Genomic DNA, 17,263 nt, shown 5'->3' with positions numbered 1-17,263 from the left:
GGTTCCAGATGTTGATTCATGAGTCCTTCCATGATGACCAACAGTAAAGCCAACTCGCAATTGTTCCTCGGTACTAGGAAGTTGCTCTCCATTGGAGAAGTGATGGGTTCATCCGACCCATTGCTTGAAGAAAAAATATGCTATGTAGGAGTGTCTGTGTGGATGATAAAAAAAAATAAAATCAAGATGGCGGCTGCTGTGGCACAATTGAAACCCCACCTCCTTTAATGTGCACTCCTTGTTAAAAAGGGGCGGGGCTTTGACTGGCCGCCATCTTGGCCCCTTTGACCAACTCTCCAAATATCCCTGGGATATAAGAACCTATTTTATTCCAGACCAGACTCCCATTTATAATATTTGTATACTTAGGAGCCCCAAAAAGTCACTCCCAGGTTGTGTTGCCCTGACAGAATGGCTACCAAACGAACACACAGGGCTATACATGTATACAACCAAACTAATTTAACACTAACCGAATTCAGCATGGTTGTGTGATTGCTATTCTTACGAACTGGTTAGGTGTGTTGCGTAAACACGTGGCTTTCAGAAAGATGCTCACAATAACATCTCACCCACCTGTTTGAATGCCAATCTCTTGCCAATTCACGACCTGGATAAGATTATTGCCTAGAGGTAGCTCCTCAACTTACAACCACGATTTTCTGTTGCTAAGCAAGGCAGTTGTTAACTGAGTTGCACCCCATTTGATGAGCTTTTTTGATACAATGTTAAGCCAGTCACTGCAGTTGTTAAGTGAAACATGCAGTTGTTAAGCAAATCTGGATTCCCCTGTTGACTTTGCTCATCGGAAGTGGGCTGAGAAGTTTGCAAATGGTGATCACATGACCCCAGGACAGTGAAACTGTCATAAATACATGCCAGTTGCCAAGCATCTGACTTTTGATCACATGACCCTGGGAATGCTGCAGTGGTTGTAAGTGTGAAAACCGATCAGAAGTCATTTTCTTCAGTGCTGTTGTAAGTTCAAACGCCCACTAAATGAATGGTTGTAAGTCAAGGACTACCTGTATTTCAGAACATTTCTGAACCTATTCCATTGATGCTGATATATGGGTACTGAAATATCCATCATAAAGGTGGATCCAGCTGGCACAGTGGACAGTGCCCATTATTAGAGATTTCTAAACATATTTCAACATGTCGTCATGTATTTGTGTTGATGTATATCCATGGCCTTTGTTCAAAGAAAATTTACTAAACCTTCAGAAACTAAACTTAGCTCTCTGTGTATAGGGGTGTTTGTGTATATGTGTGTTCTTAATTTGCAAATGCTAATATCTGTCTATCATCTGCTTCTGTCTCCCAGAGCAATGTGTAGCCCAACTGTTGAAAACATAGTTTGGGAATAGTCAAGATATAAATTGTTCTGCAATGTATGTGGGGTTTTGTTTTTTTTAAACAGTGGAACAGGAGAGAGAATGCCTTCCTGGGTTCCTTTTAGACTATGCTATTTTTATTTTAATTATTTGTCAAAGAAAAATTACAAATTTTGACCACGCAAAATGAAAAAAAAACTAAAATGTGAGAGGGACGATAGACATGATAGTGCACTTACGCATGCCCCCTTAGAGACCCTTTCAATATGGAATGAGATGCACAGAACTTAAGTTGGGATTAAAAATTGTGAAAGTTATTTTTAAGTGCCACAAATATATGTGAGGCGTCACATAAAAAAGGAAAATAAAAGCAACAGCCACTCTCCCCATCCCAAAATTTGGGTAGTCTAAAATATTTGCTCATGGTTTGAAAATCTTGGTGAAAATTTCAAATCCTAGAATGCAAGTTATAACAGAGACCCTAAAAGACTCTTTTATCCAGGACTCAATTTGTATGGCTGTCCATCTCACATTCCTGAATCACGACAATTAAAAAAATGCCAGAAACAAAATTACAGATTCATAATACCATGCAAACATATTAACCATGATTAAAACCACAATGTAACAACCGTAACAGGAAATTCTTCCTTCTTTAGAGTTGGGATCTCCTATGCAAAGCTCCTGCCGTGCTATAGATAATATATTCAAACCTTCCCTACAACAGCCTTGCAAAGTATTGAAAGGATCTTCCCATAAAATAATATGAGTCTTTGCATACAACACTAAAGTTCCTAATTTCCATTGTGGCTGCTCAACTGTTTAGCTGGCCAAACTCAATTCCTGTAATTTTTGTTTTTAACCTGTACATATATTTTTAAAGAAAAGGTGAAAAAAAAACCAGAGGTAGAAGCTTCATTGATAGTAATCTTACTACCTTGGTAGTTTTGATGGAGATGTGCTTTCCTCCTTGAGGTGGAAACTACACCAAAGAGGAAACTACACCCCAACCAAAACTGGCAAGGCAAACTATTGCATAACATTAAAAACAGACAGCAAACCCCACACTCCCTCATCCTGATGATGTTATCTAGTTGGGTAATGAGATGCCTGCAAGTTCCCACCAAGGAGCTTGCAAGCTATTGAGTCGCCAAGATCAGAGACCATCAAGAGTTCTGCATTTCTACCATGAGCCACACACATTCTCTTTATTGGAGTTTTTTTTCCTTATTATGAAAGAATAGTTCTTCATACAGTATGTCCATGGGCTTTTGATAATGTTCATGGTTCACATGTCACGCCAACCAGAGGTATTCAGCAGGTTCTGACCAGTTCTGGAGAACCAGTAGCGGAAATTTTGAGTAGTTCGGAGAACCGGCAAATACCACCTCTGACTGGAGATTTTACAGTATCCTTCCCCTGCAAAGCCCACCAAGCCACGCCCACAGAACCGGTAGTAAAAAAAAAAAATTAATCCCACCACTGATGCCAACCCATAAAATAATCTGAAAATGTGCAAACCCAGGCTCAACACACTGTAGGCTGGATTCATTCAACCCAATGGTCATATGACTCAGAGGTGGAGGTTAGTATTAAATGAAGCAGAGGTGGCCCTCAACTTACAAGCACAATTGCTACCCAGAATTTCAGTTGCTAAGCAAGCTGATTGTTGAAAGAGCTACATTCAATTTCACAACTTTTTCCACTTATCACTGCAGTTATTAAATGAATCACGAATCTGACTTCCCTCATGGACTGCACTTGTCAGGTGGGAAGGTCACAAATGGGAATCAGATGACCCTGGGATGCTGCAACCCTCATCCCAGGGTTGAGGGTTGTTGTGGTTTGTTGTGGTCGGCAAACTCTGTGAAGCAACCTTGTTCTATCAGCGCAGCCACTTGTACCACCAGCTGTAGGGAGGGACTTAAATTCTCTATCCATCTTGCAAGCCATTGCAACGGCTTGTAGGCATGGCCAAAATAACACATCCAAGAGCCTTGTGTTGATGACACCTTTTCCTGGTCTTTTTTGGGGTGTTTGCTCAGGATCTTAAGTGGCAAACCAGCAATGCCTTGTTCTAGTTCACAGGAATCCTTCTAGTTTTAAAAAATGGAAAATTTAACTATAAGATAAAATTTTTCACTCCTGTTTGGCTTATTTTTGTGTTACGGTGACCACTGAAGCTCTTTTGACACTCACTTTCAGTTCCACTGAAGCTGTTTAAAACCTGGTTACCAAGTTCCTCAACTGACTCTTCCAAAAATGTTGGAGGTCGCAGCATAGCACATTAGTGCATTGAAGGCACATTTGTCTTCTAATTCTGGTGGGGCTATAATTTTAATTTTGGCCTCTTGGTTTTGTAGTGCAGCTCAGTGGCTAAGACGCTGAGCTTGTCGATCAGAAAGGTCGGCCGTTCGGCAGTTTGAATCCCTAGCACCACGTAATGGAGTGAGCTCCCGTTACTTGTCCCAGCTTCTGCCAACCTAGCAGTTCGAAAGCATGTAAAAAAAATGCAAGTAGAAAAATAGGGACCCCTTTGGTGGGAAGGGAACAGCCTTCCATGCGTCTTCGGCGTTAGTCATGCCGGTCACATGATCACAGAGATGTCTTCAGACAGCGCTAGTTCTTCAGCTTTGTAACGGAGATGAGCACACTGCCCCCTAGAGCCGGAAACGACTAGCACGGATGGGCGAAGGGAACCTTTACCTTTTTAACGGTTCCCTAAGTGGTGGGAACAATTAGTCCCCTCTTGTTTCAAATTCAGCCTCGTTCAGAGTTGAGGAAGCGGGTGGGATGAGGACAGGGCCCCAACCAACAAAACAGCAAATCTTCAAAACCTGCAATCTGCAGATTTAATTTGGAACAGTCATGCAGATGGCCTTGGGAAAACAAGAGCCAACATCAGGGTAAGCTTAAATCCACCCAATTTTTTGTGCGTGCTTCTTTCTTTTGAATTTCTACATGCCAAACCAAGTGATGTTTTCTCTTTTATTTTACTGACAAACCCCCCACCCACCCACAACACACCCAGTTTCGTGAGCTCTTTTGTTTCTCCTGACCTTCTTTTTGTGCCTTGTCTGTCTTCGGCTGGTCTCCTAATACGTCCTGTGATTTGAACCTGCTGTTTAGAATGTCCTTCTCGTCTAACCTTAACCATTACGGGATGGTCCACGTGGCCAGCGTGAGCGACGTTCTCCTGGACAATTCTTTCACCCCACCGTGCCAGCGCATGGGAGGCATGGTTTCCTTCCGAACCTTTGAAGACTTTGTCCGGTAAGCAATGGGGCAGAACCAAAGCTAGGACAGGGTTGCTTGTTTTCCTCCTCCTCCTCCTCTTCTCTTTTTTCTCCTTCTTCTCGTCCTTTTTCTTCCTCCTCCTCCTCTTCTTCTTTTTTTTCCTTCTCCTCCTCCTCTTTCTTTTTTTCTCCTTCTTCTCGTCCTTTTTCTTCCTTCTCCTCCTCCTCTTCTTCCTCCTCTTTCTCCTCCTCCTCCTCTTCTCTTTTTTCTCCTTCTCTTCCTTCTCCTATTCCTCCTCCTTCCTCCTCTTCCTCTTCTTCTCTTTTTTCTCCTCCTCCTCTTCCTCCTGCTTCTTCCTCCTCCTCCTCTTCTTCTCTTTTTCTCCTCCTCCTCCTCCTCTTCTCTTTACTCCTTCTCCTCTTCCTCCTGCTTCTTCCTCCTCCTCCTCTTCTTCTCTTTTTCTCCTTCTCCTCTTCCTCCTTCCTCCTCCTCCTCCTCTTATCTTTTTCTCCTCTCCTTCCTCTTCCTCCTCCTCTTCTTTTTTCTCCTTCTCCTCCTTCCTCCTCCTCCTCCTCTTCTTCTTTTTTCTCCTCCTCTCTTCCTCCCCCTCCTCCTCTTCTTCTTTCTGAATTCTTCTCCTTCTATGATGCACAAACCCCCAAGTTAAGCTATGTATCAAAAAGGGTAATTTGAAGGCAGGATGGAAAGGGTATGAGGAAAAAAATTGCATAAGGGTGAAGGGATCTAGGGGCAAAGCTCAGTTGAACATCTTATGAAAGAGATGTTTAACTTCGAATGTCTGTGGCATGGGTGTCAAACTCGTGGCGTCCCATTGCCATCGCATGAGGTTTCGCGATGTTTTTTCCTCTTCACGGAGCTGGAGTGGACGCGTGACACATCTTGCGGGCCACCAGTTTGACACTTCTGGTCTATGAAGATTCTCAGTCATCCAGGTCATGGTTGTCCCAAAGGTGCTTTTTCAAAAGGCAACTGGACTTTCTTAGCTTTTTTTCTGAAGATGTTTCGCTTCTCATCCAGTTCATGAAAAAGTGAAGAAGCTTCTTGGATCAGAAGTGAAATGTCTTCAAGCAAAAACCAAGAAAGTCCAATTTACCTTTTGAAAAAGCACCTTGGGATTTCACTTTGGAGTTGTCTGCTTCATCTGTGTAAGGGAAGGGACCAGCTTATGCAGTTTGTTGTCACATAGTTCAGTGTTTTTCTCAACCTTGGAGATTTTAGGATGTGTGGACTTCAACTTCCAGAATTCTCCAGTCAGCAATGCTGGCTGAGGAATTCTGGGAGTTGAAGTCCTTCTTAAAGCCACCAAGATGGAGAAACGCTTGTAAGAGTAAGCAACTTTGTCCTGTACCAACGATACTCTTTTCCCTTCCTACTTTTTACACCTTTCGATATTTTGTGCCTTGACTTCAGAAATCTTGCAGGATATTGTGGACCAGAGAAACCAGAAGACATGGGTGGGATAAAGTTTGAGACAATGAAATAGAATGCTGGGAATATTTTAAAGTGTTGGATTGTTGTTTGATGTTGAGATGATGGCTCAAATTTTGCTTATGCCCTGCTTCAGACTTTTTGACGAGATTATGGGATGCTTTTGCGACTCTCCACCTCCGAGCCCCACCTTTCCAGAATCAGGACACCCATCCCTCTATGATGAAGACAAGGTACAGTAGTCTGTTCTGATTGGGTTTGACTGTAGAGGCAGCTTCTTGAGTTGAATAGACAGAGGTGAATTAAGGGAGTCATGGAGAAAAAGGTGTGTGCAAGCATATGGATGCAGTTCATTAGAGCAGCTGTATCTTTTTCGGGTTTGTGCAACACATTTGAGTACCAATAGAAAAGAATACTTGTAGCTCATGCAAATGCAGGGTCTTTCTTGCAGAAGTTTTATTACCCTTGTACTGATGATGTTATCTAGTTGGGTAATAAAATTCTGCAAGAAAACAGTCAAGCTCAGAGAGCACCAAGGACCCTGCATTTCAACCCTGAGCTACAGATATTCTGTGGGTAGCATACATGGGCATCAAATGTTTCAGAAAGCAGGCAAATGAGAGAATTTTTCTTGCAGGCAAACTTCAACCTAGCATTGATGAAGTTACCTGGTTGGGTAACAAAATGTCTGCAAGAAAACAGCCAAACTCAGAGAGCTCCAAACACTCCAGATTTACATACTTTTAATGCCATTGAATCTGGAGGGATGCGCTACCCTAACTTATAGTATTCCTTGTTTCTGATGATGGTAGAATCTTATTGGTTCCAGATCCAAGAGAAATTAAATCCGAGTCACCAAGATGTCATGTAAGATTACACAAGGCCAATTCTTAGCTTAAGGGTTGGAAAAACCTTTCAGGCATTGGATGCTATTGTGTGAAAGGTGTATGATGACATAGTCCCAGTTTTTTTTTAATGACCTCATATCTTGCAAGACTATATTATTTCTTGAGACGTGGAAGTTTCATTCAACTATGTCAACATTTGGTGACTTCTCTAAGAAACAAATTTCAAATTGCACAGTTTTAAGATTTAATTATTTAGCTATTTGCCTTTTTATAATCTATAAGCCACCCAGAGTTGCCTTATGGGGGGGATGAGTGGCATAAACATTTCATAAATAAAAAATAGACAATGCCAGCAATTTTATAAGAGTTTGGCCACACATTTATTGCATTTTTGATAGCTGTGAATGGATGCTTTGAAAGAGCTCTGGAGTGGTTAAAATGCAGCATTGCAGGCAAACTCTGCCCACAGCCTTAAGTTCAATCCTGACAAGGCTCAAGATTGGCTCAGCTTCCCATCCTTCCGAGGTTGGTATAATGAGGACCCAGATTGTTGGGGGCAATGTGCTGACTGTAAACCACTTAGACAGGGCCGTACAACACTGTGAAGTGGCATATAAGTGGCATGTAAGTTTAAGTGCTATTGTTATCTTAATCATTAATTGTTATCTTAATTAATGCCTTAAGCATTAAATGCAAATTATTTTTCCACATTGTGAACTGCCCAGAGAGTGCTGTGAAGTGGTATGTAAGCCTAATTGCTATTGCTATGCCTATCTGGATCACTAATGCTCAAATGTGACGCACCAATGGATTGGTGATTCTGGCTTTGGCAATTTTTAAAAGCACTTAAGTTACAGAATTTAGAAGGACGCACTGTTCCCATCTGAAGCACGAACAGCCATTTTTCCAAAATCCTGAAGGGTACAATAGGGTCCCCATTCCACCTGCAAACATTATGCAGCCATTGATTTATTGCTGCATTTTCTCTCTCTCTCTCTCTTTCTCTCCCCCCACCCCCAATTCACTTTCTGATTTTTCTTTGAACCACAGAGTGCTCGAGATGAACCTATCCATATCCTAAATGTTGCCATTAAGACGGATTGTGATATCGACGATGAAGGTCTCGCTGCCATGTTCAGGGAATTCACGCAGGGCAAGGTGAGCTGGTGCCATTCTCTAGTTATTTGTTTTTTCTTCATTTGTTTAGCAAAATGGAATGCAGATTCTATCCATCATTGCTTCCTCTTTTTTTGTTTTTTCTTTGGAGCTGTTTGCTTATCTTTAAGGACAAGTGTCAACTCCTTGGGACAATGGCCTCTTATTTTTATTATTATTATGGAATGGTCCCTGATAGCGCTATAGAAAATAATAACATGGCTGAGCAGCTCTCTTGTCTGAGCTATTTGTAAATAATTGTAGAAGTCACCCAGCAGTATCACTTCACAACTGAAGAAGGGTGCCATCTGATTAGATCTTAAAAGGTAGAGCCTCTTTTCTCATTTTTTAAAAAAACTCTGCCCAGGAGAAAAACCACCTTCATGCCAAGACTGACCTTGTTTTTCATGCCACGAGGACAGGACAAATTAAGACTTCTTTGGAGACCGCACTCTCGGTCTGTTTAGACCAGGGGTGTCAAACTCGATTTCATTGAGGGCCACATCAAGGGTGGTGTTTGACTTCAGTGTGTGTGTGTATGTGTGTGTGTGTGTGGCCAGCTCGATGTCACTTGTGTCGGGGTGCCTGTGGCGGCTCGAGCGTTCCTGCCAGCAAAAACAGGCTCCCAAGCTCCACTTACGGCTGCAAGGGCCTCCTGCAGCTTTCTGCCAGCAAAAAGGCTGGAGGGCTGCAGGAGGCTGTTGCAGCCCAAAATGGAACTCGGGAGGACCCCGTGCAGCTCTGTTTTGGCTGGTAGAGGCACTGCGGGCACCACGGGCCGGTTTTCTTGCTGTTCCCAAGGTGGCCCTGCAGGCCAGATTCTAAGCACTCCGCAGGCTGGATCCGCGCCCCCAGGCCTTGAGTTTAACCCCCCTGGTTTAGACAAAATACAGGTAATCCTCAACTTATGATAACAGTTTGAGCCCCAAACTTCTATTGCTAAGTGAGACAGTTGCTAAATGAATTTTGCCCTATTTTACAATCTTTCTTGCTGCCGTTATTAAGGGAATCACTGCAGCTGTTAAATTAGTAACACGGTCGTTAAGTGAATTGGGCTTCCCCGTTGACTTTGCTGATCACAAGGTCGCATAACACAACCCCCAGGACACTGCAACTGTCATAAATACGAGTCAGTTGCCAAGTGTCTGAATTTTGATCATGTGACCATGGAGAGGCTGCAATGGTCGTAAGTGTGAACAGTGCTCATAAGTCACTGTTTTCACTGCCATCGTAACTTCAAATGGTCACTAAATGAACTGTTGTAAGTCGAGGACTGCCTGTCAACAACTGATACTTAAAAACAAATGAAGACCTTCCTTCTTACCATTGGACTGGAACAAAAGGAAGCAGATTGAATGTCCTACTGCATTTCTGAAAGGCGATATAAAAAGCCCTGGTGGCGCAGGGGTTGGAATGCAGTATTGCAAGCTAATTCTGCCGACTGCCAGCAGTTCGATCCTGACCTGAGGTTGACTCAGCCTTCCATCCTTCTGAGGTCGATAAAATGAGGACTCAAATTATTGGGGACAATATGCTGACATTTATAAACCGGGCTGTAAACCACTATGAAGCAGTATATAAATCTGCTACCGGTATTACTATTGCCGTTTGTTGCAGTTGTTTTATTAAAAACATTAAAACGATGAAGTTAACATCCCTTTCCCACTCTTTTTGTTTCATTTTCGTGTTGTTTTCATACATTAATTTTTTTTTAAAAAAAAATATTAACTTCATTTAAGGGGGAAACCTTAAATTCCCTAGCCTGGAACCAAAGCGATTTAATCAAAGCGAGCGTTCTCTCAGGGATGCGTAGATAAGGAATGGCTGCCTTGGATCTCCCTCGCGCCGCACCATCAAGAATCTCTCGTTTACATTTCTTCCCCGTAAATGAACTGCTAAGCTCGGTTTTCTTTCATTTGCATGAAGAGGCTTGTGGGGTGCGTGTGTGTGTGTGTGTTTTAAGTGTGTCTGGAGGAAAGAAGGTGTTGTGCATTAAACTATCAAATAGCTTGATCCAAATTGCCCAAATAAATTTCCAGTCTCAGCATGTCCCAACAGGATTCCCACCCACCCTCCTCGTGTGCCTACATGTCTCTGTGTGTGTACGTGTCTGTGTGTGTGTGTGTGTGTGTGCATTTGATAGAAATTAGGATCGTATACTTGCAAATGACTGGTGGAGGTGATTGAAACAGACAGTGGAAATAGACTTTCTCCAGGTGTTGGTACCTAATAGCACAGTAATAGCTGTTGAGTCGCTGGGAGGCCTGTATTATTACAATGTAATCAGAATCCCGTTGCTACATACTTATTGTCTGACACTTGTGGAATTTTAAAAGCAATAACCTTCTTTTTTAAAAGGAAAATCTCAACCTCATTATTAAAGTTATTTTCCCCCCCTTTCCCCCCCCCCTCCACGGCAAATGCTTATTTTCAAAGGGCGTTTACCGTAGTAAAACCTTCTCTTCTGGAAAGAAGGAATCAGATCCTGAAGCCGAGGACATGAAGCTTTTGTCTGTTTTTTTCTTTCCTATCAAAGCCTGGTTGTTGTTGTTATTGTTTTTTAATCACTTCTGATTTTGGGTGAGGTGGAGGGGGTGGCCAACTCACCGTGGCCAACTCTAAAACCGTGGCCAACTACTAATGTCGAAGAAATGGTGGAATAGAAAGGATGCCAAAAGAGGGACAAAATGAAATGTGAATGACAAAAATTAAAATTAATTTTAAATTGTTTTAAATAATGACATTGAATTTCCCAATTGTCCTGTGGCGAGTTGGCCACAGTGAGTTGTCTCTCGGCGAGTTGGCAGGGGCAAATAATAATAATCATAATAAATGATACCAATAAGAGAAGATAATAGAAAACATGAGAAGGATAATAATAATAATACAGACACACCACATGGGTAAGACAGTACTGTGGGAATTAGGTCTTCAGCAGAGTGATGAAAAACTGGGTCTAGGCAATGCCCTGTAGTGGCGTCCTGAGGGGAAGAATTGAAACAGTTTACGTCCAGGATGTGAGGGGTCTGTAGCAATAGTAACAGCACTTAGACTTACATACTGCTTCATAGTGCTTTTATAGTCCTCTATAAGTGGTTTACAGAGATAGCATGTTGCCCCCAGCAATCTGGGTCCTCATTTTACCCACCTCAGAAGGATGGAAGGCTGAGTCAACTTTGAGCTGGTAGGATTCGAACTGCCAAATTGAGGTCAGCTGGCAGTCAGCAGAGGTGGCTTGCAGTACATCACTCTAACCACTGCGCCACCGAGGCTCATATTGATATCTGTAGATATTTTCTCAGCCCTCATTCTGACCCATGCAATATGCAAGTCCTCTGTGGAAGGCAGGCTGGTTGCGATTGTTTTTTATGCAGTCCTAACTATCTGTTGGAGTATGCACCTATCCTGTTTGCTTGCTGTATCAAACCAGAAGTACAAATGACAGGCTCATTTACAATCCAAGAAACTGATCATGGTCGCTTCTGAGATATTTGCCACATCCTATATTTTTTTATGGGCTCAGCTGCCTCTTATCTGACCGTTGCCTTCGGTCTCAAGGTCATTCTCACATACCCCTACAAGCGCATTCAGATTTGCAAGATTCTGCTACTACCTTATAGCAGTAGCTGCTCCTAACTATGGTTTCCTAGTCTGGTTTACCTCAAAAGACTGACACCTGAACAAGGAAAGGAGGACACGAAGAGTTTGGAAAGGAAGACAAACGGAGAAAAGGAGGACACACTAACTGTTTAACTTTCTTGGCGTCGATGACCAAAATTACAATGAAAACCTGGAGGAAAAAAAAAAATACTTTGGCCTGCATATATATAAAAGCCCGTTTTGTCTAATGATTAAGGCTAGAAAGCAATTCCTATTTATAGTTCCATGACTATAAATAGAATTTCTTACAATAGCAGGTATAGTTGTAAAAAAAAAAAGCTTTACAGTACAGAGATTTTTTTTTCCATTTTGCTGATCAGTTTTCCCGACATACTTTCCTCATGTTTCTTTCCATTTTTCCAGAAAGCTGTCCTGATTGACCACGGAATTCGACGACTAACTTTTCTAGTGGCCCAAAAGGTATTTATTTAGATCTCTTGATCTCCCTCAGTCACCGTTTTTCTGTTTCGGTAGCTTGCATGGCAAATCAGACAGATTTTAATGGAAGAAAGAAAAAAAATATCAAATCATGTTTACAGCTGATTTTGTTTTGTTTGTCTCCAGCTAGGCAATGGAGAAATAATGCAATTGTTCATTATGATCTCTAAAAAAATAATAATTGAAAATTGAAAATGATGACCCTATTGTATCGCTTGTGATTCTTTTTTTCCTTAATTCACTTCTAATTTATGGACTAATTGCTAGTTTTGTTTTGCCTCTCTCTCCCTCTCCCTCCCCCACCCCCCTCTCCTTTTATACTTTATGCCTCTGCGTCTTACATTTTGGCTTGCAAGGATTTCAGAAAACAAATCAACTGTGAGGTGGACCAAAGATTTCACGTAAGTATAAAGATTGTTTGTGCTCAAAACAGGAACCAAAAAAAAAAAAAGGAATCTTTGATTTTGGTTTTGATTAGCTTAATCTTGTTGTAGAAATGGCTAGTACTCACTAAATAGATATAGCAAAAAGTTTGAGATTGTAATGTACTTTGTATTCTATTGCACCCAAAAATTGGGGGAAATCGCTACTTTTATTCTTCTTTCTTTTATTTTATCTTGCACCAATTTTGTTTACCTTTCGCTATTCCCACATGATCTTTATTTCTTTTCTTTTTTTTTAAATAAGTTTTATTGATTTTTTAGAGACAAACAAAACATAAGACATCAAAGTATAAAACCTCCTTTCTAAAAATTACTTATAAGTTTTAACAAGGCAAATAAAACATTATTTTTTAAGGCATAATTCCACATTATCACATTTCCATTTAAACACATATATATCTTTTCCAAATTTCTCATTGTTTCTCCCTTCACTTTTATTTAATTATATTTCTTTCTATCAAGGTTTTATTAATTCTCAATCAAGCATAAACACACAAAATACAAAACATAAAACAAGACATAAAAAGATAAAGCCTCCTTAATTATCATTTATACATGTCTTTTCCAAATTTCTCTCCCTTTAGTTTTATTCCTCCAAGGTTTTATTAATTCACAATCAAAACATAGCTAACCAAAACACAAAACATAAAACATAAAACTTCTTTTGAAAAGTGGCTTAGCCCCGGGTTACATCTTTTTTACAGACCTAAATCAAATTCATGCTCACTTTATATACCATTCATATCTTATTAACCATTCTATATGATCTTTATTTCTATTTCTATTTTATATTATAATCGTTTTACTTGGGAGTTGGGGGGAAATCTGGCTTCCCCATTGACTGTGGTAATGCAGCAAATATTTATAAATGTGGTAAAAGGTTGTAAAACTCTTTTTTCAGTATTGTTCTAATTTCAGTCACTAAACGAATGGTTGTAAGTCGAGAATTACCTGTTAATTTTTTTTTCATTTTACAGTCATGCTGTCCCAGTGCCACCTCTTTTCTCACCTCCTTCCTATTTTTCTTCCTCTTTCTTCAAATAGAAGCAACCAAAATGTTCCTTACATTTGGCTCCATTTATTCTGGATTGCTTTGCCTGCGTTGATTGGCATGGCCCAGTTTTTAGAGGCGACTCTGAAAGCACATAACAGATAGCAATCAATCATTGGCTTTAAGACAGGAAGCTGGAAAAGTATGGACAGCTTACATGGAAAGCAGGGGGCTTTAGAAAGTAGAAAGCCAAACAGTTTAAGAGAATAAAAATGGATAACTGGAGGAAAAAAACAGAGGTTTTTTTTTAAAAAAAAAAAACCGCTTGTGGATAAATCCACACAGCTTGGAAGAGCTTTGTGGAATTCCTAAGCTAACAGCCGGACAGTAATAACAAAAGAAAGTGTCTATGTCAGAGATAGACCTTTTCTTAGCAAGGACATTAGAGAGACAAGATCAGACTGTTAATCTGTTTTATACAGCATTGATGCTGGCAATCTTCACCAACCTAGCATCATCCAGATACAGGTATGTAGAGTTGTAATTGCAGGAATATTCCAATCTCGGATGGCAAACCTCAGCTAAAGAATGTTTCCAAGCAAATACAACTCAGGTAAACAAAGTCACTAATCTAAAGGAGGATTAGAGAGAGGAAGTAAACATATGTTAGACTTTAACTAGAGATAATTAATTGTATGGATTACTGTGCTAAACAGTAACGAAAGTTAAGCAGTAACCAAAGTTAACCAGTGATGGAGGATAACTAAAAATGTGTATAAATGCAAGAATAGACTCCAATAAAGATCATCATGATTCAGTTGTTCATGATCAAACAACTCGACTGCCTCGTCATTACAACACAGGTAGTCCTAGGCTTAATGATCACAATTGGGAAGAGAATTCCCGTTGCTAAACAAAGAGGTGGTTAGGCAAGTTGCGACCGATTTTACACTTTTTTTTTTTGCCACGGTAGTTAAGTGAATTGTCAGGGTTGCAAGTAATAGACCCATAGCAAGCAAAACTCCGAGGCAGGTAGATTCCTCCACGCATAGCTTTATTGGATATATCATAGTGGCACAGATCTGGTGAAAACCAACGCTGGAGGTTCCCGTGGTTTTCACCTAATTGAATTTTTGTCACTTTCTCAAAACAATCAGTCACATGATCCAATCACTGTACTGTCTGGTTGTTGTGGCCCACTGGCGGCTGGCGGAGCTGGCAGCAGAGTCGGACAGCAAGGAGGTTGGGGAGGAACCTGGCTCAGTCCTGGAGGCTGAGGAAGACTCAGACGAGGGATCTGCATCCGAGGAAGAGATGGGACCAGGGCAGGCTGGTAGTCATCAGCTGCCTTCGGGCTCGGACAGCAGTGAGGCAGGGGAGCAGCTGGAACAGAGCTGCCAAAAGGAAAGAACAATTACAAACTCAGGCTCGACGTGGGAGTAAGGCCACAGGTGGAGGGTGAATGGCCCCTCCCATAAGGATTAAAAGAGGAGCAAAAGGGGAGGGGGCTTTTGCAGGAAACAACTTGTTCGTTTGTTTCATAATTGTGAAGATCTCTCTGTGCATCCTAGAGACTCTATGCTAAGCCCTTCCTTGTCAGCACTGTGTTTGGAAATATTTACCGGGCAGCTTTCCAAGATAGATAAGGTTTGCGCTCCTAATTACACCCTTGAAATACTGTTTGCCAGGCCATTGGCTGAATGTGAATGCAAACAAAGTCACATTTGTTTAATAAAAGGTGTTTGGTCAGGACAAAGAGTCTATTTAGTGTTTTTTGGGGGAAGCCTAGGTCAGAACATTGATTGCCTGATGGCATCGCTCACCCTTCCTCTGACTAGGTGGGAGAGTGTCCTTGGTTCCCAAGAGAAAGTATTTTTTTTTGACTACACAATCCCAGCTATCTCAAAATCCCCCCTCCCTATCCCTCAGCTCCAGTGTGGCAACAATGAAGCTTCCAAGATGACTTCAGTCAGGTCAGCTTCAGGATTGACATGAATCACTGCAGTTGTTAAGTGAATCGGGTGATCGTTAAGCGAATCCAGCTCCACCCCCTCCCCGGGGTTGACTTTGCTTATTGGAAGCTGGCTTGGAAGGTCACAATGGGGAATCGCATGAGCCCTGAGACAGTGCAAATCGTCATAAGTACATGCCAGTTGCCAAGCACCTGAATTTTGATCATGTGACTAGACTAATGCTGGGACAGTTGTATGTACAGGGACCAATCATATGTTACTTTTTCCAGTGCCGATGTAACTTAAAACAGGAGGCTGAGTTGGTTGTAAGTCAAGGATTATCTATGTTAAATGGCAGTTTAGGGAGTATTTGCTGAAAATTCTGGGACTCGTTTCTAAAATATCGAGAATGTTCCGGAATTGAGGGCAGAAGGGGAGGCAGTTTCTCCGTCCCTGCCTAGAAGTGCTCAGGATTAAATGTGTGACTTTCTGCATGCAGAAGATCTGTTTCTCTGGTGGATTATATTATAATGTGTCTTCTAAAAGTAAAATGGGTTTCTAGTCCTCATGCTTCCACATGAAAGGATGTTTAAAACTGGCTTCTACAAAATCAGTCGATGTTCACGACAAATTTAGGAAATAAATCATCCCACATGTATCTTTCAAGTTCTCCACGTGTTTCTTCCTTTTCCCCTGGTTATTGTGATAGCTTCTCGGATCTTTTCATCTTTGAAATTTGGATGTTTTCCCCTTCTGTTTCCTCTGCCTCTTATCTCTTCCTGCCTCTTTCTCTTTCTCTCTTTCTCTCTCTCTTTCTCTCTCTCTCTCTCTCTCTCTCTCTCTCTCTCTCTCTCTCTCTCTCTCTCTCTCTCTCTCTCTCTCATAAATTAGATTTGCTAAATCTCTTCTTTACATCACTCTTGTATTCTGCCTATATGTCCTCCAGGCCAAAGGTTGCTGGCAAAATTCTTTAATTTTCTAAGTTTTGACACCAGTAATTCAAGGTCTGCGTGTGAGCATGTCCCAGAGACCAGATTCCATTTTTTTCCAATTTCATTTTTCTATTAGGTAGCCTGCTTGCTTCTGATACTGTTCGCTGAATTAAAAACACACATTTTTCTAGAATTCCAGGTTCTCTGTTTCTTCCATTTTGGCAATCCAGTCACCTGTTAATAGCACAAGGTGACATGTTAGCAGTGTTCCAATAGCTCAGGGGCTGCCACAAAGAAGAGGAAGTCAAGCAGTGGTGGGATTCAAAGTTTTTTACTACCAGTTCTGTGGGTGTGGCTTGGTGGGCATGGCTTGGTGGGCATGGCAGGGGAAGGATACTGCAAAATCCCCATTCCCTCCCCACCCCACTAACCTGCTTTCCAGCTCCGTTCTCCTGTGCAGGGCAACAGAAGACCCAGCCAATCAGCTGGGACTCTGGAGGCAGAGAATAGATGGGGGAAGGGCTAGTCAGAAGTAGTATTGGCCAGCTCTCTGAACTACTCAAAATTTCCGCTACCGGTTCTGCAGAACTAGTCAGAACCCGCTGAATACCACCTCTGGAGTCAAGCTATTCCCCAAAGCAACAGAAGGGCAGGACAAGAAGCAATGGATGGAAACCAATCAAGGAGAAAAGCTACTTAGAACTAAGGAGAAATTTCCTGACTGTTAGAACAATTAATCAGTGCAACAACTTGCCTCCAGAAGTTGTAAATTCTCCAACACTGGAAGTTTTAAAGAAGAGATTGGAGAACCATTTGTCTGA

General features: G+C 41.5%; 1 protein-coding gene across 5 annotated transcripts in view; it reads left to right on the top strand.

Moving 5' to 3' along the window:
* Positions 1–17,263, top strand: part of ACACA (acetyl-CoA carboxylase alpha) — a 277,236-nt gene that overhangs the window by 124,132 nt on the left and 135,841 nt on the right. For 3 of the 5 annotated variants that reach the window (XM_087956703.1, XM_087956699.1, XM_026680470.2), the window contains 5 exons: positions 4,467–4,610; positions 6,160–6,256; positions 7,922–8,029; positions 12,050–12,106; positions 12,481–12,525. In XM_087956703.1, the coding sequence (XP_087812829.1) occupies positions 4,467–4,610; positions 6,160–6,256; positions 7,922–8,029; positions 12,050–12,106; positions 12,481–12,525 (451 nt within the window). The remainder of the gene's footprint in view (positions 1–4,466; positions 4,611–6,159; positions 6,257–7,921; positions 8,030–12,049; positions 12,107–12,480; positions 12,526–17,263) is intronic. The other 2 variants (XM_087956715.1, XM_087956708.1) reach the window with 1 other exon arrangement.

This window comes from Notechis scutatus, chromosome 1, assembly GCF_049901735.1.
Source record: "Notechis scutatus isolate UNSWTSFEM ecotype Mainland chromosome 1, rNotScu1.2, whole genome shotgun sequence".
NCBI lineage: Eukaryota > Metazoa > Chordata > Lepidosauria > Squamata > Elapidae > Notechis > Notechis scutatus.
Note: the sequence above shows the minus strand (reverse complement) of the source record. Positions and strands in the feature narration are given on the sequence as shown.